General features: G+C 44.3%; 1 protein-coding gene across 3 annotated transcripts; it reads right to left on the bottom strand.

The window, feature by feature from the left end:
• Positions 1–15,032: 15,032 nt before the first annotated feature.
• Positions 15,033–23,145, bottom strand: LOC117866483 (disease resistance protein PIK6-NP). 3 transcript variants are annotated; one of them, XM_034750694.2, is made up of 6 exons: positions 22,893–23,145; positions 22,397–22,669; positions 21,175–22,198; positions 17,069–18,772; positions 16,345–16,614; positions 15,033–16,052 (listed from the first exon to the last, which is right to left on the bottom strand). In XM_034750694.2, the coding sequence occupies exons 3-6, from the start codon at positions 21,990–21,992 to the stop codon at positions 15,863–15,865; spliced, it is 2,982 nt and encodes a 993-aa protein (XP_034606585.1). In that variant the 5' UTR covers positions 21,993–22,198; positions 22,397–22,669; positions 22,893–23,145; the 3' UTR covers positions 15,033–15,862. The 3 variants fall into 3 exon arrangements, with proteins under 3 accessions (XP_034606585.1, XP_034606584.1, XP_034606586.1); XM_034750693.2 differs by having other exon boundaries at positions 21,175–22,768; XM_034750695.2 differs by lacking the exon at positions 22,397–22,669.
• Between the last annotated feature and the right edge of the window lie 56 nt (positions 23,146–23,201).

Here is a 23,201-nt window from a genome sequence, read left to right as displayed (position 1 = left end):
AAATCAGGAGAGGGGAAAGGGAAGAACTCACATGTGCCGAAGAGCAAGACGATTTGGAGGCACCGTGGTGGATGTACAGGATGCGGCCGATGTAGAGATTTCACTGCAGGTCGACACATCGAGTGAGTGGCGGCGTTGCCATTGACGGGAGGCAGAGCGGCGGCACCGGACGGGAAGGCGTAGGGGCAGCAGCGCCGGTTGGGAAGGCCGACAGACGGCGGTGCTTGAACGGAGCGGCGGGGGCTTGGCGAATTGGTACTAGCTTCCTTACGTCACTTCGGCGGCAACAACACTCGGGATGCGCCATCAGGACCCTCGAGGTGAAGAGGGCTCGCCCTCGGGAAAACTCGTGGATGCGGTCAGGCGTTCCCATCTCATGGGCTCCCAAACGACGAGGCGATTTGACCCGTGGTCAGTTTCCCGTGTGAGCTTCCAGCCCCTCGAAAACGACGGGATTCCCGATGGGATTTGAGTTTCCAAAGTCATCCATATAGGTACAATAATCCCTTTTCAAGCTTAATTATTGTGTTCCGACAACTCCCCCATCTAATAACGCGTGTATATGAAATATGACTCGACACTGCTGTCACGATATGGTGTACAAAAGTCGTCGCTCGGGTCTGGATTATCCGGGAGGTTCCGGTTATACGCTATAGGACAAATGTTGCCCGTGTCTTGAACCTCGGAGGTATTCCAATTGTATGCTACGGCCCTTCGAGGTACGTGCAAGAAGATAACCTCCTTGTAAGGATGAAACCCAAGTATAGGAACGTATCCACCTGGTACTCTTGATCCAGGATTTTAATGCCAAGCACGTCATTGTCGTAAGAGTCCCATTCCAACCTATCACTAATAGCCAATGGACATCTAGTACCGGTCGGGAACTCTCCTTTAGTACCGGTTGTGCAACTAGTACTGGTAATTTAGTACTAAAGGGGATCCTTTAGTACCTTGAGATAACCGGTACTAAAAAGTATTAAAAAAATTAAAAAAATTGAAATCCCCGCTGGCTGCTCCGCTCCCGCTCCGCGCCCGCCTGCCCCGCCGCTAGCCGCCCCCGCTCCACCGCCGGCCTCCCTCCCCCCCCCCCCCACCCACCAGCTCCGCTCGAACACGAGGTACTTCTCCTTGTAGGGGAAGCTCTCCATCCCCTCGGGCGGTGGTGGGGACGGGGGCAGCGCTGCCCACCGCCACATGGCCGGGTTGACGACGTGATCCTCGAATAGGAGAAGGCTGTTGCAGCAGTCGTCGATGGTGAATGGCGTACGGCCGCCGCCGCTGCGGACTTAGCCGAGGTTGGTGGCGATCTTGGGCCCCGTGGAGGGTGTGCGGAAAAACTCTGGCAACGGTTGTACGCTGAACTTGATGATGTTGACGAAGATGCCGCCCACCAAGAGAGGAAGTAGGTTTGTGCGGAGCAGGTGGCGAGCGTGGACGACGGCTTGCCACGCCCGGCAGGTGCGGCAGCACGCGGCGAGGCTCCGCAGCGCGAGGAGGGCCAGGACGCCGGCCAGCGCTTCGTCGGGCAGCTGGTCCATCCCGTCTATCTCGGTTGTTCTTGGCGATCGCTAGCTCGCAGCCTGGAGGTGGAAAGCCCTGCGCTTTCAGATGCCGCGACTGCGACCATGATGGTTTATGGAAAGACAATAGATGGAACCGTTTCCCATCCGGTTTCAGCACGCCGTGCGGACCATGGTCGGCGAGACGTGTGAAAGGATATCGGTTTATCGGATTGCTTTTAAAAGGATCTGATTGCGATTATTGTGAATCGAGACGTGTGAAAAAATTGCAGAACGATTTCAAACTTGCCATGAAAGAAGTTTCGGTGTTGCTAGCACCCGGACGTCCGATGGGAACTTTCCCATCGGACGCTCCGTCTCAACATTTAAAAATAACATCTGCAATATCAAAAGCACGAGGTTGCAACATTGAAAAAATATGTGAAAAATCGTTCAATGTTAACATCGTTTCTGGAAAAAAAATCCCATTGCAATATCAAATGCATGTTTCATGCAACATTCCCAAATGAAAATTCAGCCCATGATATATAACAACCAAAATATTATACCGCAACATCCAAAATGTGACACTGCAACATTCATAAATCAAAACTGCAACATCTTCAAAACAACAAGTATATCATCAAAAGGAAAAATAAAAAATTAACCCCTCGGCTGAATCACCCGTTGCAACATCAAAATTTATCCTTTGCAACATCTCAAACATTCTTTTGTAGCATCTCAATTCTTTTATGGTTACATTAAGAAAACAGAGCAACATGACAAATCAATATCTGAAATACTGAAAATCATATGCTGCAACGTTGAAAAATCCAGCTTCCAGAACCAGACACCCAGACACGGATCACAGCCGAGCGCGTACCGGTGCCGCGACCGCCATTGTGCCCCTTGCTGCGAGGGTCTAGGAGCCGGCACGAGGCTGGGGAGCACGATGCCGACGACGATCCCCCATCCAACATGTCGTCGGAGGCGATGGAGCCAGAGACAGAAGCGGATGACTCGGGCCTGAGCACGGCGGCAAGGATCCAGCCGGCGCTAGAGACGAGGCTCGCGAGCCACCCCCTTGGCGGCAGGGAGGCGGAGGCAGAGGCGAGACCCCGCCGTGTGCTTCCCATCGGAGACAGAAATGAAGGGCTCGCCGCCCAAGCACGGTGGCGAGGATCTGGCCGGCGCCAGAGACGAGGCCAGCTCCCAAGATTCACACGGAGAGGAGGCATTCCCTACCTCAGAGCTCTCGCTGCCGGCCCACACTAGACAGCCGGAGGAGGAAGAAATCAGCGGTGTGATGGGGAACGGTCAGAGGATGAGGGAGAAGAAGATATGAAGCTGAGGAAGAAGATAAGAATGAATGGACGTGAACTTGCAATTAATTGTATTGAAAATTAATTGTATTAAAAAGGAGTTTCTCCGTCCGATATTTTTTACCGTCCGGATGCCTGTGTTACAGCGTTTCCGAAGAAGTTTTTAACAAGGCAACCGACCGGCACCACTTTTTGTCCGGCCCCGAAAAAGCATGGAAAATTCATCAAGCAAGATCGCAGCACCGGAAAAATCAGTCCTAGCCCGATTTCTCTAGCCCGGTTGTGTTATTGGACATTGGTTGGACAGGCCGAGCTTGCCGGGGCCATAAAAATTGCAAACCTGGCCCGGCCTGTAATTAGATCAGCGGTACCAAAGATCCTATATATCTTCTGAAAGTTTCTTTTTTCCACACCTTACAATATTATTGTTTGAGATTTGTGCAGTGTATAATGGATGGCCAAGATTAAAGCAGAGCGGGAGGTTACATAAGAATATGTTGCATGATTAATGAAGATAAACTCTTCGTCGCGAAAGGCGAAATTAAACATTTCACGTTGGCCTATCCGACCTTTAGTAACTTGGGCAAGGAATCATGCATCGGGAAAATGGGAATTTATCGCGAGGAACCAATTTCATAGTATAACGGTGAAATTACAATTAGCTAGTACATGCTTCACACCAAACAAGGATGTGGTCCTAGCAAGGAGTAGAAACTAATCAAAACGATTAATCTTACATTAAGCGACATGGGGAACCAAAATCATTAATGTTGCACTGTAACCATCATTATATTATTGGTTCCTGCGTTTGAACCATTCAAACAATCAGCCAAGCTACATTTTCATTCTTTTTTATGGATGTACGTATACACTACTGAATCTATCGCAAACGTTACAAGTCACATGCATATGCGTATGTGGGGAATGGAGCCTGACTTGAGTATCTCCTGTTCAAGTCAATTTGAAGGATCTAGGATGTATGATATAGTCAGAAGGAAAGATGACACCGTGGCCAAAGTTTGTGGCTCTGTCCCTCTGAATGTTTCTTTCATGACACAAATTAAATGAATAGCTAAAGTTAGTGGCTGAGATAGCAGCACATGGTATGGAGGAACGAAATCTGAGTAAAAACAAAGACTTCATAGTGAAGTCAATGTACAGAGAGATAATGCAAGCTGAAGGAACACCATCCTTGTGGGTAGCTTGGAAGTTAAAATTACCATTAAAGATCAAAATCTTCTTATGCTATTTGAAAAAAGGTGTGATTCTAACAAAGGACAACCTTGCTAAGAGGAGATGGTAAGGAAGTACCAAATGTTATTTTTGCAATTCAAAAGAGACAGTGCAACACCTCTTCTTTGATTGTCATTTAGCCAGATTTATTTGGAGTACGGTGTTCTTTTCGTTTGGAATTCAACCGCCTGTTAGTGTTCTTAATATGCTGGGTTCTTGCACTAGAGGGTATCCTCGGAAGATTAGAAGCCAGATGATTGTAGGAGCTGCTGCACTTTACTAGGCTATATAGTTAAACGATGTACTGTATAAAGGCACAATCATTTTTAGGAGGAAGAGAAAATTGATTTGAAGGAGAACTGTAGCAGGCTTGAAGTTATTGCCTTGAAGTTCTTCAACAAATATGGCTGGAACTTTAGGAGAAGAATTCTTCAGTAGCAAGACATAAACCTGGCAGTACTGGAGAATGCAATGGTGCTGGAGAGCTTGGGAGACGTCTCAGAATCTGCTAGGTGTTAGGGAGTCCTAAAAGTAGATTTATCTTTGGCGTGTGAACTTTGATTGTGAAGTGTAGTACTTCTGGAGTAGCCTGAGCGCTGAGTTTCTGCCAAGATCATGTAAGTTTGGCTATAGGCATTCACTTGTGGATAACCAAGACCGGATGGTATTCCTTAATTTAAAAAAAAAGGATGCACGCATGGTGTCACCTACAATGGAGCACTCCATTAGTCCATTGGTATAATTTAGTTAAGAACGATCTTCTCCGTACATTGCTCTAGCCTATAAATTAACGCCATCCCCACACACTATCATATAGCCACCAACAAGCCTTTTCACATCTTACGCTTTGATTTGTGTTATTCTCTTGCTCTATAACAAATCTTGCTTCATTATTATGCATCCACAACAATGGTTTCAGGTGCAGTAGGTCTCAAGGCAGCGGTCGCCGTCGCCGTTCTCGCTGTGCTGCTCATGTCTTCCCAAGGGCATCCGAGGAAGAAGGATTGTGCATCGCAGTGCTATAACAACTGCACTGCCATCGCTGCAGCAAGTTGCAGCAGTGATGAATGCACCACACTCCATTGTGATAGCTGCACATCCTAGGTCCTCCAGGCGTGCTGCCAGAACGTCTGCAGCAGTAATGGCGCCACAAGCAGCTTATCCTGCTGCCCCAATGGCACAAGCAGCGTGACCTGCAACTGTGACAACTGCAACATCGCCGTCCAAAATGTTTGCGCGACCACCTGCAGCAATCTAAGATGCGAAGCTTGCAAAGACAGGATTACCAAAGAATGCAATGAATCTTGCATTGGCGCCTGCAACGATCACTGCGTGAAGAAAGATTGTTGAAGATGCCTTGTGCAGCTATGTATTGATGTATGGGTCTTTGTTACTCCTTACTTATTGGTCGTGTTTGTGTTTTCATCCGACCCGTAGATCACCTTTGTTAAATTGTCTTAATGAACTTTCAGTACTGCATTTGCTTTATCCACCAGCTGGTCTTGAGAGTGCTTAGCCATCATGAAATTTCAAAACATTTTATCCTCCTTTTTTTTTGAGAGAGATCCTTTACCTTTCTTCGTTAGGATCTAAAAATTATATAGGGGAAAATACTCTATGTGTCATCTATGAACTTGTGCTATTATGTGTTGTTCTAATGTAGTAATATTTATGCTAGACTATCTTGTTGCATGTCACTTAGGTGGCTGCAAATTAATCCCTAGTATCTTATAATTTATATCAAGTAATGTTGTTTAGATGCATAAAAATGAATGGAGTATGTAAAATAGAGTTAAATGGAAAGATGGCCATTTTAGTTGGCCTGAATAGGAAAAGGAAAATGAAGTGTCTGATAAGGTTAGAATGTCAAGAAATCAGGCACAGGTTTGGAGTATCAAAACTGAGAAGCCATTGTTTGGAGCGTAAACTGTGAACATATTTCAAGGATCAATACAGCAAATTTCTCCGAAATAAGGGAATCTCCATTCATATGCTAATTCTCTTTGGATGACCAGAACAAAGTCAGCTTCCATTTCCTAATTGCACAAACAATGTATTACTACTTCTGCTCATTTTAACGAGTATAGTTTCGCCATCAAAACCACATTTTGACTGACCAGTAGTAATTCCTGAATGTGTGGTAATAAGTTAGATATTACAAAATTAGAACAATTAGATTCATATTTAAGTCACTTACTAATGGTTTCAATTTTGTGACTATTAGCAAAATATTATAAAATGAATTCATGATGAAAGATAGATTAATTAGTATTCTCAACATTCAAACTGTGTCCACTAAAAACTAACAGAGCCGGTAGTAAATAACACATACTCCCTCCATCCATGAATATGTACCAATTTAAGGACAAACTAAGTAACAAGGAGAAAGTCCATTCTACCCCCCTCATTAAACAAGCAGGACAACTCCTAGCTAATTGCTTTAGTTGTAGCCATCTTTATGGGTTTTCCATAATAACAATATGTGGTTTAAATATGTTGCAATAAGCAAGAGCTCTTGATCGGCTTAACTACAGATCCCCACAGGAGTAATTACTGTATGAGAGTTTAGTTTGTAGAAATGCTTATATTTGTGGACGGAGGCAGTACAAGGAGTCAAGTTCGCGATGCACGATGAATGGAACTTGTTAAAAGCAAGTTGCTCATGTGAATGGAGCGTGTACATTACTCCATGACAACATATTCTATTTTTACATTGTATCTCCGCTGACCTTGACACTGTCAAAAGTCAGTACTTCATCTATCATTAATGTCGTTGCATCGCAACTATTAATAGTTCCGGCATTTAAGCCATTCAAGCAATCAACCAAGCTCCATTTTCATTGTCTTCAACATTCATTGAAATATAATATACTAGTAGGGCGCCCTCAAATGACACTAGCTACGTAGCTAGCTGAGATGGAGGTGTGAGAGAAGAAAACGAAGACAATTTTATACTCTCTCTCTCCTTCAAATAGACGATTGGCCCCATCTACTCTCCTCTCATCTTCATGGGCTGAGAGAGTCTCATCAGCTAGCTACGTCTCTAGCAGTAAGACATTGCATCTATCGCAAACGTTCCAAAGGCACATGCGTATGTGGGGAACGGAGCCTGCTCACGATGACTATGCTTGCATTTGGTGTCACATGCGTGTCACGTGCATACCCGAGTACTCCTCCTCTTCAAGTCAACTTGTAGGATGCATTACGATGGAACACTCCATTGGTATAATTTAGTTTAGATCGATGTTCTTCCTACATTGCTCTAGCCTATAAATACCATCGGCCACACATCATATAGACACCAAGCTTCTTCACATCCTACGCTTTGTGATATTCATTCTCTTGCTCTCTCTGTAGCAAAGCTTGCTTCATCCATCCACATAGAAATGGTTTCAGGTGCAGCAGGTCTCAAGGCAGCGGCAGCCATCGCCGTTTTCGCCGTGCTGGTCATGTCCTCGCAGGGGCATCCGAGTAAGAAGCCACTATGCAGCGACTGTCCATCGCTGTGCAATGCCAACTGCACTGCCGAAATTGCCGAAAAATGCCGCAACGAGTGCAGCTACCAGTCCTCCTGCGACCAATGCAAGTCCCAGGTCCTCCAGGCGTGCTGCCAGAGCTTCTGCAGCAGTAACAACGGCACGAGCAGCTTCTCCTGCTGCCCTAACGGCTGCGCCAGCGACTGCGTGACCTGCAGCTGTGGCAACTGCGAAAACGCCTACATAAACAGTTGCACTTCCCCCTGCAGCGACCGATATTGCCGAGCTTGCGAGTTCGGGATTGGCCAACAGTGCAGAGAATCTTGCATGAGCGCCTGCAACGATAACTGCGTGAAGAAAAATTGTTGAAGATGATGTCTTGTGCAGCTATGTATTGATGTATGGGTCCTTACTACTCCTTATCGGTCGTGTTTATCTGTTTAATAATGCAGCCCATGTATCACCTTTTATTTAAATATTCTAGTGAACTTTCAGTACTACATTTTCTTTATCCATGAACTGGTTTTGAGAGAGCTTACCCTCCACGAAACTTCAATATTGTATCCTTCTCCTTCCGAGAGAAACCCTTTGACCTTCTTCTTTGCTACTCCCTTCGTCTCGCAAAGAGTGTCCCTTTAGATTTGTACTAAGTCAAACTGTTTTAAATTTGATCAAATTTACAATGAAAAGTATCGATATTTATAACACTAAAAATATATTTCATAACGAATCTAATGAAACTTGATAGACATCAAATCATTGATATATTTTTATATAAACTTGGTCAAACATAGGATGGTTTGACTTAGAATAGAACTAAAGGGACACTCTTTGCAGGATGGAGAGAGTATGATCTAAATTGTTTTAGGAAATACTCTATGTGCACATGCCAAGGTGATCATCACCAATTATTCTTCCTACATGCGTGCTTCAATTAATGTGATACTATTTTCATTAAAGCAAAAATTAGCTCATTCGGATCATATTTCTTGATATTTATTTAGGGAGTGTTTGGTTCCACCTTGCTAAACTTTAGTTGCTAAAGTTTAGCAACTTTTAGCTGCTAAACTGCCAAACACTCTTGTTAAAACTTGCTAAAGTTGAGTTGCTAAAGTTTAGCACTTAGCAAGTTTTTGGTTGCTAAAACTTGCTAAAAGGTGGGCTGGACCACCTATACCCCTCATTTATTGCTTGTCTCCCCCTCCTGCGCACCTTTAATAAAAGTAGATAGGTCTTTTTACAGCTCATTAAATACCTTTTAGCAAGAGTATCCAAACAGTTTTTGCTAAAGTTTAGCAACTAAAGTTTAGCAAATTTTAGCTGCTAAACTTTAACAAGAGTAACCAAACAGGACTTATTGTAAACAACCTCTACTCCGTAAAATATGCCAATGCTATGTTGTGGATGCATGGGCGAAGCTAACTTTGACCAAAGCCCATGTGACCTTTTAGTCTCTTGTTAAGGCCAATTCGGGCAATGAGTGCCCCGTGCGAAAGCGCTTGAAGGTGCGTCATGCTGAGGCTTGGATGCCTCCACTATCAGATCTGAGTGGATCCACCAGCGTTGGATGGAGAAGATCAATGGCAGCATCCTCTATGTCCTTGTGAGAGAAGTTAGTTTTCATGTGGATGGACATCATTGGGGGCATTGTGCATTAGTGCTGGAGTTTTTTTCGGACCTCGCATGTGGCGGACGCAGATGAGCCTTCGATACTGATGCGCTTTGGGCTGGCATGGATAAGCCCAGTGGTGAAGCTAGAGCGAATTGGAGGGTGCACTTGCCGGTGCATATAGTTGAGTCATTGGGAGTGTATATATGGTGGAAATTTGGTCTCTTAATTGTTGTTTTTGCAAAATTTTATGGGTGCATCTGCACCCCCTAATGGTAGTATAGCTTTGCCCCTCCGAAATAGATGAGGCGCTCTCAATTAGATCAACCTAGGAGGAGCTAGGCAATATTTCATTAAGAAGAAGAAATAGGTACCCAAATTCGAGCTAGATGGGACTTGAATTTGGGTGATTAGAGTGTACGACCACACCTCCCACCAAACCAGTTGAGCTATGCTCACTTCATGATGAGCACACGTGGAGGCATGAGACAAAGGGGGAACAATGAATAAGGATGAAAAACTATATAGAGTAATCGGTAAGTGAATTCAACCACAACACAATTGGATAAAGATTAAAAAAATATCCATAGGACTATTCGGTTTGATATGTGAACAAATGAGACAGCAATGTCAAGGTACCGTGACACCCTAAGAGGGGGTAAATTGGGTGTTCTAAAAACTAACACCGGTAGCAAACTGAGTATTAGTCCCGGTTGGTAAGGAGCATATCTCTCCAATGCCCAACTGGGACTAATTTTTCGAGATAAAAGGGGGTCCTTTAGTCCCGGTTGGTGTTACCAACCGGGACAAAAAAGTTTCAAAAAAATAAAAAAAACGCACCCCATGCCCGCCCACCGCCCGCCAGCCGCCGCCACACGCCCTTGCCCGCCCCGCCGCCACCAGCCTCCTCGCTGCCCACCCGCCCACCTCCGCGCCACCTACGGCGCCCGCCGCCTTCCCACTTGCGAGATAAGGAACGAAGGATAAGGAACAAGAAGGAGAGGATAAGGAATGAAGGAGAGGGAGAGAGGAGGAGAGGAGGCTGCCCGCCTGTGAGGATAATTAATGTGGAGAAGGGGGTGGGGGCGCGCGGGAAAGGACGTTTTATCCCGGTTGGAGCCACCAACCAGAAAAAAAGATCCCCCCTAGTCCCGGTTGGAATTATCAACCGGGATAAAAGGGGGGGTCTTTTGTCCCGGTTGGAATTTCCAACCAGGACAAAAGGGTTGAGCATTGGTTGGAGCTTTTTACAACCGGGACTAAGCCTCCCCCCCTCCCCCCCGGTGGCGGTGACCTTCGCTGGCATATTTTTGACCTGGGACTAAAGGCACTTTAGTCATGGGTCCAATGTTAATCGGGACAAAAGGGAATGGATGGAAGGTCAGTTCTCTACTAGTGTAAGGCTCCAACCACAAAAACCTATTCCAATTTCTATCTAGATGTGCACTGGTTTTTTCTATGTGTTGTTATCTCTATCAAAAAAAGAGTTTTGCACCCTAGGTTCCAATCCTATAAACTATACATGGCAATTTTAGGAAAGGTAAACATGGAAATGTAAGTGTAGTAAGAAATACGGAAATAAATGAGGTAGAGAAAGTAAACTCCTAGCGTGACGACAAGGCAATTTTTACCAAGGTATCGGAAAGCTAAGCTTTCCACTAATCCTCGTTGTTGGAGCCCCTCTCAAAGAGAATGCCCGCGCAAGGGCATAAGCTCCCCGGTCAAGTAACTCTATAGGATAGCTGACGGGCCTTCCCCACATGCAAGTGGATCTCCACCTAGCCTCTCCCAGATGCTCCTTGCCGCTCTTCACTTGGTAGAGCTTCGGCAAAACGCCGAGGGCCTCTCCTCCCTCTCACAAGCACCGGCGGCCACTCCACAAACATAGTTGGAGGGTCTCGCAAGAACCTCACCTAACTCCAGGCTAATCCCTAAAGCAATGCGCTAAAAGACCTAAACTAGCACTAATCAAGATCTAAGCCTTATGCTAATTGCTTTAATCTTCTCTTTAGTACTTTGGTGGATAGAACACTTGTGTGTACGTGAGAACCAAGCCTATAGCTTCTCCAAGCTCTAACACACTCCAAATGGCTGTGCAATGGGGTATATATAGCCCCAACTTCAAGAACTAGCCGTTACATGGCCATTGTAACTTTCTGCGTATCACCGACTCATTCGCTGCCATGGTTACTATAGCCACCGTATGAATCAATGAGGCTCAAATTATACTCCAAACCTTCCAGAGCTGATTTTGAGCCGAGGCTGAGCCGAGCCGACGATCACCGACTGAATCGGTGACGGTTACGGTTAGCAGAGTATGAATCGGTGGTAACAGTGCACGCGCCTACCTTGGCCCTGCCTGTGGTCACCGAATGAATCGATGATGGTTACTGTTACCAGAGTATGAGTTAGTGGAATGTGTCGATGCATATTTTCAGCAGGATTTGCTTCAAATCTTCGCGTATCTTTGTCCCGGCTTCATTACCATCATTTGTAAGCCTTATAATAAGATTATCTCTGGATTTTTTAATATCATTTGGATGTCGTAGAATTCTTCTAAGTCTTTCTTTTTCTTCTTATTTTGATGGTTTTGTAATTCATCCTTAGGACCTATAAACACCTACAAAGGTACGTCTTGCAAATAAATTAGTCCCAATAACTATATTTTCATTAATCACCAAAATCATTTAGATGAACGACAATGTTTAGATGTTTTTGCGTTTAGCTACATGGTCAATCATCCTCTGACTAGCGCTTAGACAGTCTAGGTGAACAACTAGATGGTTTAGATGTTTTGTATTGTAGCAGCAAATATGCAAAGAAATATTTAATAGTTATATATTTTTTCATACTTACATACTACTCCCTCCATTCCAAATTGTAGGTCGTTTTAGTTTTTCTAGGTACATATATATTATTATGCATAATCTATGAACCTACAAAAAACCAAAATGACCTACAATTTGGAACGGAGGGAGTACTCACTCCTTCCTCGAAAGGGATCCTGGAGTTCAAATTTGTCCATAAATAAAGGATTATGTGTATAGTAAGAAACCACCTCTTAACGCATAGTTAGAAAAACACACTTATTCTGCTTTGGGTCATCCCTTGATTTTAGTTGGTTTAGACTTTAGACAGATTTATTAACTTATTACTATTCCCTCCATTCCAAATTTTAGAACTAGTTCATAGATATTATTATGCACCTAGACATACACTATATCTAGATGCATAATAATATCTATAAACTAAAAAAACTAAAACAAGTATATTTTTAACAAAACTATGAGGCATGGCTTTAACTTTATTCTTCCTTGTGTCCTTTGATCAATTCATTAAACGTTATTCATCAATCAGTATTGAATAAACATCATATCACCCCTCTTGCCAACATGTTCGAACTTCGATTGCCATCACATACGTTTGGACATGCGCCCAGGAGCCTACACGTACGTGTTTAGATCACGTCTAACTGTGATATTTACACTGTATTTTACCACCTTGATTGTTTAAACCATTTAGCATCTAATTCAACATTTAGGCCCCAAACTATTTGTTGACCTGTTCTTTAGCATATTAAACCCTAAGCCCTAATCCAAACGTTTAGTCTAGTATTAAGCTACATGGGGAACCGAAATAGTGGAATCTCCTCCACATGCCAATTCGGTTTGGATGACCAAATCAAAGTCAGTGCATGCATCGGGGAAATTTAACAAACGATGTATATAGTTCGATGGTCCAACACCACATTTTAACTGACAATTAGTTAAGTCCAATAATATATATTGTTAGTTATGTGTTGTAAAATATGAACAATTTGTTTCGTAGATAAATCACTTCTAATGGTTACAACTTTGTAACAATTCATAAAATATTATAAAAACGAATACGTAGTGAAAGATTAGTTATTTCTTGACAGGCAAACTATGCCCACTGAAAACGAAAAGTCAAATTATGCCCACTGAAAACGAACGGAGGGAGTACTAATTAACAAGTCAAGTTCACAATGCAAGTTAAATGGAACTTGTTAAAAGCAAGTTGCTCATATAAATTGTACCTCTGCCGATCGAGACTTAGTCAAAAGTCAATAATACTTCATAGTATATCAATAATAATGCATTCATTGTATCAACTATCGATTGCTGCGTTTAGTTCATCTTTGTCCTCAAGAAATTTTGAGCCAAGGCTTCACAGACATTAATGCATATTTTTTAATTAATGGAAGTACATACGTGACTTTGTTGCGTACTCCTTCCGTTCCAAAATGTAGATCGTTTTGGTTTTTCTAGATACATATTGGAACGGAGAGAATACAATAATGCTCATATCAGCTGTGGTCTCCGGTAAGCCAGATCCATCGCATACGTTGCAGGTCAACTTGTAGCTAGCGTGCATGCATTGGTGTCATCATCTACAATCCAACACCCTAGTTGTGTAATCTAGTTAAGATTCTCTCTCCCTACATTGCTAGCCTATAAATACCATCCCATAGGCACCGAACCTTTTCACATCTTACGTTTTGTGATATTCTCTTGCTCTACACATATCTTCCTCTCTATAGCAAAGCTTAAGCTTCATCCATCCACAGCAATGGTTTCAGGTGCAGCAGGTTTTAGGGCAGCGGCGGCCATTGCCGTTCTCGCTGTGCTGGTCATGTCTTCCCAAGGGCATCCGAGTAAGAAGCCATTGTGCAGCGACTGTCCGTCGCTTTGCAACACCAACTGCAGTGCCGTCGTTGCCGCAGCGTGCGCCGTCGACTGCAGCCCCCCGGTGGGCCAATGCGAGGGCTGCAAGTCCCAGGTCCTCCGGGGGTGCTGCCAGAGCTTCTGCAGCAGTAGCAACGACACCAGCACCATTTCCTCCTGCTGCCCTAGCGACTGCATCAGCGGCGACTGCGCGACCTGCAGCTGTGACAACTGCAGCGCCGCCGTCCAAAACAACTGCGCGTGGCCCTGCAGCATGCATGCGAGCGATATGATGAGATGCAACGCTTGCAGGTACGGGGCTGCCGAACAGTGCGCGACATCTTGCATCAGCGCCTGCGACGATCACTGCGTCAAGAAAGATTGTTGAAGATGCTTGTGCACCTAGCTACTATGTATTGATGTATGGATCGATCACCTTTTGCTTAATTATCCTAGAGTAGTTTCAATACTCATCTTATCGTTTGCTTTATTAGCCACGAGCTGCTTTTGAGAGTGCTTAATTAGCCTCCATGAAGTTCCAACACATTTTATCCTTCTTTGTTTTTAAGATAATCCCTTTACCCTTTTTAGCTAGGATATAAATAATTTATGGGAAAATACTCTATGCGCATATGCCGAGATCATCATGGATTATTCTTCCTACATGCGTGCTTCAAATAGTGTGATATTGTTTTCATTAAAGGAAAGAATTAGGTCCTAATGGAAACACATTTCTTGGTATTTACATATAAACAACTGTTGCTTCGTGCAAAATGCCATTGGTGTGTTCCTGACACATGGGCCAAGCCCACTTGGACCAGAGCCCACATGTGACCTTTAGGCCTCTTAAGGCCAATTCGAGTATTGCGCTGGTCATGTTGAGGCTTTCCAGCCCCCCCACTCTCAAATTTCTGGAAACTTGAACAGAAAGCTGACCGCAGTATTAGTTTGTTTCAAATATCAACCGAAATAATTCAACAGAGTAATTGAGAAGTGCAGAACTATCTGGAACACCCGCAAAAGAAATTTTGAAACAAGACAAGAATCCGTCAGATTGGGCAACAGGTTGGCTAGTCAAACTATGTACTACGGAAACCTAAATATGGCCCAAAAACAATGTACAAGAAGCAAAGGATAGCAACAACAGTACCGATTGAGCAAAAGATCATACAAAAGGTATTGCCATGCTCTTCCAGAAACAGATAAAATTGTTGAAACTAGAGGGGTGGCCCTTGCAATTGCATTGCCAGTATCAAGAGTATAATCATGTGTATTAACAAGCCTGAGTGCCAGGCTAATGATCATGTGACGATATTTTTCTACCCTTATAAACTTACAAAACTAAGTCATCTTTAATACAAGGAAATCGGACATCAGACATCCGAGTGAGCAGTAGCCTTTTTAAGGTGGAAACTGTGGACTTTATTCATTATAATGACCAACTATACATTGTAATAATATAAGTATAAATAAGGCCTCTCAATGAGCCAAACAGTCGTGCGATTACGAGCTTTGGTGTTGAATGATCTTCCTTCATATACAAACGAAATTTCTGGAAACGTGGCTCATCTTCATTCGATGTCCATCAAGATCAGGCTGCACTTGCACTATTGAAGTCTTTGACCACTGCCAACGCATCTGACGTATGGAAAGACACTGGAGACTCACTCAGATCTGCTAATCCAAGCGCGTCAGCACAGTCCATAGTTTCTAAAGTAAGTGACCGGGTCAATTATACAGTTCGCAATCAGAGCTGAACATCCTAGATATCGTCCATCGGCACCCAGGACGACGGACGCGGCTGCCGACCGCTCCATTAGCATCCAAATTTGCAAAATTGACCGCCCTTGTGGGTTGGGCTAGCAGCTAGCTGCAAAGGTGCTGAGTTTAAAGGCTCAATACTGGTCTAGATAAGTGTTGACTTCTCCGGTGCTCCGGACGGACTCACGCATGGCTGGACAGGTCTGGCACCTCAGGAAGAAGAAAGAGGGAATGTGGAGGTCCACCACAGGGCAGACATGGGAGCCGCCAGACCTCATCACTGTATGGACCCGCCACTGGCACTCGGGTTCTGCTCCAGCGGTGGCTGCATGGCCACAGCACTCTGAATGCAGGTGTGAATGCCTCTGTAGGTGACTTCGAAAACCATCGGGTCCTCATTGCAGCGCTGCACCTGCTTCGTCGCTGCGCATCCCTGCGAGTGGCGATGGGTGCACCGGTAGTAGGCCCTGCATATTTTGCACCATTAGTATCAAGCAGAGTTTCTAAGCCATGAATCTTGTAGCGAAGAGAGAATTTTGGTTGCGAAATTAGATGCAGTGAGCACACAGACTTGTATCACCAATCCAATCCATTGCATATGAAAAACTGTAGTATCTCTTAACCTAACTGACAAGTATAGACGACCAAACATTTGGGAATAGAGAAAAGGACAGCTGAAATCCCAAGCAGAAGAAAATTATTCGATTCACTCGCCAAAAATATGTATGGATTGGGCTCTGAAAAGAAACAAAATCCAACCTTGGGTAATTGGCTCCAAGAACCTCCTTCTGGGCGTACTTCCTCCAGCTGTAGCCATCGTCGACGGGGCCCTCACCACTCACCGCCCCCACCCTCACCTCCGTGGCCACGTAATTCTGCCGTGCTGGCATCTCTGCCGATGTTCTTTGAACACAGGTGTGCATGCCATGGTAGATGACGTCGAAGAGAGTCGAGTCCTCATCTCGGCATTGCACCTGCTTTGTCGCTGTGCATCGCTGGGACTGGTGGTGCATGCACAGATAGTAGACCCTGAAAATTACATAAGATTCAAAACGCATGGAATAATTGCGATGTCACAAGAATAAGAGATCTTTTTATAGCGAATTCAGAGAGAGAGAAAAGATTAGCATAAATTTTGCATCACCGATCCAGTCCATTGCATCTGAAAAATTGTACGATATTGTTCCTATTATTCTATCTTGACCAATCATTTGGGAACAGAGGCAATAATTGTCACAAAGAAATAGCCATAACATTTTTTCAAAGGTCCACCCTGCTCAACCAGTTAAGAGAGAAAGGTGGGCAACTTGCGCCAACCAATGCTCAAACACAGGTGGACTGCCGGAGGACCCTTGGAGGGAACCAACCTAGCCTCTGCTCGGTCCTCAAAATACAGCCATAACATTGGAACCCAAAAGGAGGGGGGGTAGATCTACTTTGTGGAAAAAAGAATGTACAGATTGAAAAGAAAAGCAAAACCAACCGTGGGTGCTTGGGGCCAGGAATCTCCTTCTGCCCGTACATCCTCCAGTTGTAGCCATCGTAGATGGGGCTCTCAACGCTCCCTGCTGAGCTCAACCTTAACGTGCTATATATGCAGAGGGAGTGGAGCTCAGGCATCCGTGCAAGGACTTCCCAGTCCTGCGCTTCCATGACCAGCAATTTAAGGCGTAGGTAGGAGAGATGCGGGACACACGTGGAGTTCACCCACCCTGGCAGTCGAGCCAAGCAGACACCTTCCATCACAAACTGGCAGAGCTGCCGTGGTGGCTCCCAGCCTTCCCAGGAGCTCACCAGGACTTCATCAGGGCAGAATCGAAGCGTCAGGATCCGGATTCTGCACAGACCGCGCAGAGCCTCCAGCAAGGACTCCATGTGCTCTCCACTCTCCAAAAATGAAATCTCGAGTATCCTCAGCTCCGTCAATTTGCCCAGCTCCGCGATCAACCATGGCGACATGACCACATTTCCCAGCACCAGCTCTTGCAGGGATGTCAGCTTGCCCACCCAAAGCAGCCACAGATAGCTCATGCTATCATTGACACGCAGGCTCATCAGCTTGCTTAGCTCACGAACAGTCTCTGGCAGTTCCTCCAAGCCAGTGTCCCTGACATCCAGTACCAACAAATGCACGAGATCCCCTATTTCCCTTGGGAGCTTAGCAACACGCGTGTCTTTCAATCCAAGGTACCTCAACTGACGTAGCTTCCCAAGATGCTTGAGGTGATAGCCTTCCATGATCTCACATCCTTCCAGTACTAGCACACGTAGAGTCTGGAAGCTCACTAGCTGCAACAACATGCTAATAGGGCACTTAATGGCATTGAATGACCTCAGCTTTGTCATGCCGTCAGCTAGGTTATCGTTTTTATCTTGGTTGCTCCCCTCGTGCAATGCGAGCCTGCGTACACTACGGCTCCATGGAGAAGAGCAATCTTGATGCTCCCTATCTAGTATTTTTATAAAGTTTTCTTCAGTTGCCAAGCTGCGGATGAGATCCAACACCATGTCATGAACATGGCAGCCATCTACAGCGGCATCCTCATCACTCTTTGTTGGCTGGATCATGCTTTTGTTTATCAGCTCGGTGAAGCATCTCTCACCATCCTCGAATGACCCCTTTCCCTGCTCCTCATTAAGAAAACCTTCAGCTACCCACATCCATATCAAAGAATTCTTCTCAATCCAGTGGTCTTCTGGAAATATGCTTAGGTACAGCAGGCAAGTCTTTAGGTATGAAGGTAGATCATAGTAGCTCAATGACAATATATTCCTTGTGTTCTGAACAGTACCGTTTTGATCTTTAGGCCCAAAACCAATGGAGTCGTATACGTTGGACCAATCCTCCACGGGTTTGTCAACCAACAAACTAGCTATTGTAATTATAGACAATGGTACTCCACCACATTTTCTTAAGATCCTTTTGGTTGCCTCATCCAATTGATTGTTTGTTTGACCTTTGCATTCATCGCCTTGAGAGACTGGATCCAATATTCTTGTGTAGAATAACTTTTTGGAATCATCATCGGAAAGTGTCTCCATGACATAAACATCACCAACTTCATGGGCAACTTGAGAAATGCGAGTTGTTGTGATTACTCTACTTCCACAACTACTATCCACCAGAGCACATTTGATTAACTTCCACGTTGATGTCTCCCATACATCATCAATAACAATCAAATACCTATTGATGGAACCGAAAGGGTCGGATTAGTAAAATGATCTAGAGAATATACATTTTAAACATAAAAAAATAGAAACATGCAAGAATCGAGGGTCCAAAAATGACATAATCAATGATCAACTAAGTTGCTCAATGGAGACAACACATCCTACTGATCACAATCATCATTTGTGGTAAGCTTATACAATCTCACTTACAGTTTGAACTAATCAACATGAAAGGACAGTTTCCTAAACTTCCAGATAATTTAAAATAAACTCGTAACACCAGCAAAAAAAAAATGTCCAGTTTTGTTACAACTTGATTGTTACTTATCAAGTTCTTTTTCTTATGTGACCAAGATATGGTATATGTTTGTGCACACTAGAATTATTAGTTTTATATTATTTTTGGCAATTACAAGGAAGATGAATAGGTTCACACACCACCATGCACGCACACATTTGACTTCAAATGCATTCCCCATAACACATACCCAACAGAATGCTAGTAAAAATTACATTAATGTGAACGCTGCTATTTCAACCCTGGTAGGTGGAGTCTTGTGCATGCACCTACAGCCCCACCAATGTAGACATGGTTCTTTTTTAAAATAAAAAGACCACAAAAGTGTGAATTGTTTATATTATATTTTTTTTGTATTTCAAAAGGTCCTAAACATGAGTGACCTACAGATAAGAAAATGTGATTTATAGAAAAAAGTAATAAACACAAACTAGTGGTAGAAAAGGGTGACCATGAGAAAAGTTAGTCCCTAGACCAACAGATAGTCCCCTTTTGCTGAGAAAAGAACTCAAACCAACCTCCCCCTTGCTCTCTCTCTCCAGCTTTGATCATGGCTTCCTGCTCAAGAACCTCTTTTTTTCTTGAACACATACGAGAAATGTGTGTCATTGTAGGAACCCTTACACGCAAGAGTTTCTTAGATTACAAGCTCAGCTACTCAAGAACCTTGACTTGGCCTCCGTCATTCTGGCCCACCCATCGTCCCAACACTTCTTTCGCTCCCCACCAGCCCCTCCCATCCTCTACAGCTCTATCTTACCTTTCTTCTATGCCTATCCACAATCAGGAGTCGAGGTAGATGTTGGAAAGATGGGGAGATTAAAGATTAGGAGGAAGAGGAACAAGGCACTTGTGAGTACAACTCACAACCGAGCTCCTCCCTGCTTGCTGTTGGTCTAATTTGGATAGAGAAGAGAAAGATGAGCACACAAGGTGAAACCCAATCTTGCATGGCCAAATCATCACAGCACCTGTGCCAAGTAGGATAAGAACAAGGGTGGATTGGAGAATTCCACTGTTGCTGATACTGCAGCCATGACAACAATACTACAGTTAACCTTTCGCACATTATTATATTTTTTTGGAGACGGAACTAATTTGAAAGTTAACCAAAAAAGTCCCTAAACCTATCCAGATTGGATGCATCCTTCTTGTTCTAAAGATTTGACCTCATTGTTCCTTGCTTATTGAGATATGCCTTAATGCTTTAGCGGGGAAAAGGTTCCTTTAGTAATTTGTTATACTACTAAGCAGAGCAAATGCCACGAACCTAACAGATGCTTCATGAAGGCAATATGTTTATACATGAAGAATGAGTTGTGAAAGGGAATATATTTATTTGTCTCTTTTGTTAGTTGCCATCAATGGGGCATAACGCTTACTGTTCTGTTGGTTTGTGTGGGTTTGGACAGTGGACATAGACACGTCTGACATTTTCTTCTCCTAACTTATGAATGTCAGCTCCCATTGTGTTCTACTACTTCCGTCCCAAGCTACTATTCACTTTGGGTTTGTCCTAAGTTAAACTTGTCTAACTTTGACCAAACTTATACAAAAATATAATAATAGCTACCATACCAAATAAATTCACTACCAAAATATATTCTATGCTGAATTGAAGTAAACCAATGTGGTATCATAGATCTTATTATATCTTTTAATAAATTTGGTCAAAGTTAGATAAGTTTGACTTAGGACAAACCCAAAGTGAACAGTAATTTGGTACGGAGGGAGTAATTTGGAAATGACATAGGTTTCAGCAGGCCATAGGCTTGTGTCCTACTCAGAGACATAACCAACTCAGACATGTGACAAGACTCTAGGATATATTTGAATTTTGTAGGGATCTCTATGATGCTCTCTTAAAAAAATTCGAGTAACATGGAAATTTTTATACTTTGAACTATTAATAATGTGATGACATGTAGAATAAAGTGAAATTTCTGCACTCTGTACCTTCCAGGATTAATTCGAGACATATACAATGGTCTTCAATTAGTACGAAGAAAATGGAAAGATACACTATAGGCCAACAATTACCAGAACTAGTAACTGAAACAAACACCCATACACAGATCACTAATAGCATTTAAATTTGGTGGGTGCTGCGTATGTACCTCCGCTTGTCGAGATGTTCCCGGAGCTCATTAATAAGCTGACAATCACTCAGTGCTGTTGTGTCAAATCCCATGTACTTATGCTTGTCAAGTGCAATTAGGATGTTTCTGAAAACTTTCTTTCTATCTGATTCTCGGCCCACCGGAACAAAAGCAGTACACTCAAATTGCTTTTCAAGCATGTCAAATACCGCTTTCGCAAGAGTAGTCTTCCCTAGTCCTCCAAATCCAACAATGGATACAATCTTGAGTTTTTTATTAGTAGAATCATCTCCCCCGAACAACCTTTTGATTAGATCATTACTTGTCTTGCCAATGCCAACAAGATTGGTCACCTCCTCAAACAACGTAAAGATGCGAGGGTCAACAGTCGGGTGCTGAGCAATTACATCATCAATCCTGTACCTATCATGCCGTTTCTTCACCTCCTCAACTTGGCTCTTGATATATTTGATTTTATTGCCTATGCTGTGGCAAATCTTTACCTTGGACAATGAATTGCAGCACCTCTGGACTAACCCCTTGATGTCGTGTTTCTTGTTGGGCTCAAGGCCATCTACACGCAGCATGAAGGTATCGACGATGTCCTCCATGTCGTAGGATAGCTCCCTAACGTCCCTAGCCCAGATCTTGACAAGCTCGTCCAGTTGGTCTAGCGGCATGTTGGAGACCTTCTTAAGCCCAACTTGCATGCACTCGAGCTCGGCCATGAGGAACCTAATACCCTCCTTCACACTCTTTTGCAGGTCGTACTCCTCCTTGAGCAGCATGCCTAGCTTGGGGAGGAGTGTGCCAATCGCCCCCGTGGCAAACTCCATGTCAAATGGATCGCTGCCTCTCCCCCCAATCTGATTATTGCCTCCTCCTCCAACTCCTTCTTAGGGATGCACATACAATGAACAACCGTCGCTAGCAGTAACAGCAAACGAGCTGAGATGAAAAAAAAAAGAAAAAACCGGAGAGCTCCTCCTATCCACCTCCCCTTCATCCCCCTCATCGCATATGCTCCCCCAAGCTGAGGCATCTGTGGGGGAAAAAAAGGTGAGAAAAATTCAAATAATGCACAAAACTTTTGATTCCAGAAAAATAATGTGATTAAAAGAATCAATTGATCCAAAAAAAAGGAATAAACAGTGGGAAAATTGCCCTGATGGCAATCAAAACGGATCGTTTTGCTGTGGTAGCATTTTTTTTCCACAGTTGCAGTTCACAAAAATACCACCTGATCCAAGTCCTTCTTACTCCATCCACCACTCTGAAACTTTCACACGGCCACATGCTTCTTCAACCTCTAACTCCTAAGCTCTGCTTCCAATCCGCTCCCCTCTTTGCTCAGCGAGTCAGCGTTCACTACCCCAGCGGCAACTCTGCCCTGCGAGTCCTGGCCTCTCTGCTCCCGCTGATGATCTGCTAATCCTCTTACCAACGTCAGGGCGCGTCCTCCCAAAACTCCAGCGCCATCCCTCATCTCCACACTCCAGCGTCCAGCCTGGATCTGTAGCAGTGAGGTGAGAGAGCGCGTGTCAAGGACGGCTCGGATGCTATGCGTGCCAGTGCTACCTACGATAGGAGACGTTCTCTCCGGTGGATCAAACTGTCAATTGGTTCGGAATCAGAACTGGTGGTGCGAGAGATACAGTATTCCCCAAAAAAAAAATCCAACCCGATAAATGTGAAACATACTCACTAACCATGGAAATCAGTTTACAGAAACATACCTTAGCTCCGCGGCGGCGCGACAATACGAACGGCGATGGATCTGGCGCGGCGGCTGCAGGGCCGCGGCCGCATCGTCGACTTCGCCGTCGTCGGGGACGGGACCGTCGCAGCGGCAAGGAAGAGAGGTAGGGGTCGGATCCCGGGGCAGCTGAAGGCGGCGGATGCAGGGGTGGAGGCGGGCCGGATCGCGGAAAGCGGAACGCCGGAACGGTGGCGCTGGGCAGGGAGGGGTGGAGTGGAGGCAGGTTGCTTTGACCAGGACGACGACTGAGCGAATTGTTAAAAAAAATCCCTTCGAAATTTTGAAT

This window comes from Setaria viridis, chromosome 8 (genome assembly GCF_005286985.2).
Source record: "Setaria viridis chromosome 8, Setaria_viridis_v4.0, whole genome shotgun sequence".
Taxonomy (NCBI): domain Eukaryota; kingdom Viridiplantae; phylum Streptophyta; class Magnoliopsida; order Poales; family Poaceae; genus Setaria; species Setaria viridis.
Note: the sequence above shows the minus strand (reverse complement) of the source record. Positions and strands in the feature narration are given on the sequence as shown.

What these genes read in the sequence shown, in the direction of transcription:
- LOC117866483 (XM_034750693.2), bottom strand. Translation starts at nt 21,992, where the DNA reads ATGGAGTTTGCCACGGGGGCGATTGGCACACTCCTCCCCAAGCTAGGC. An exon ending in GAACATCTCGACAAGCGGAG is followed by an intron (nt 18,773 to 21,174) that starts GTACATACGCAG and finishes TTCCATCAATAG; the next exon opens with GTATTTGATTGTTATTGATG. An exon ending in CCTGGCCCCAAGCACCCACG is followed by an intron (nt 16,615 to 17,068) that starts GTTGGTTTTGCT and finishes TGTAATTTTCAG; the next exon opens with GGTCTACTATCTGTGCATGC.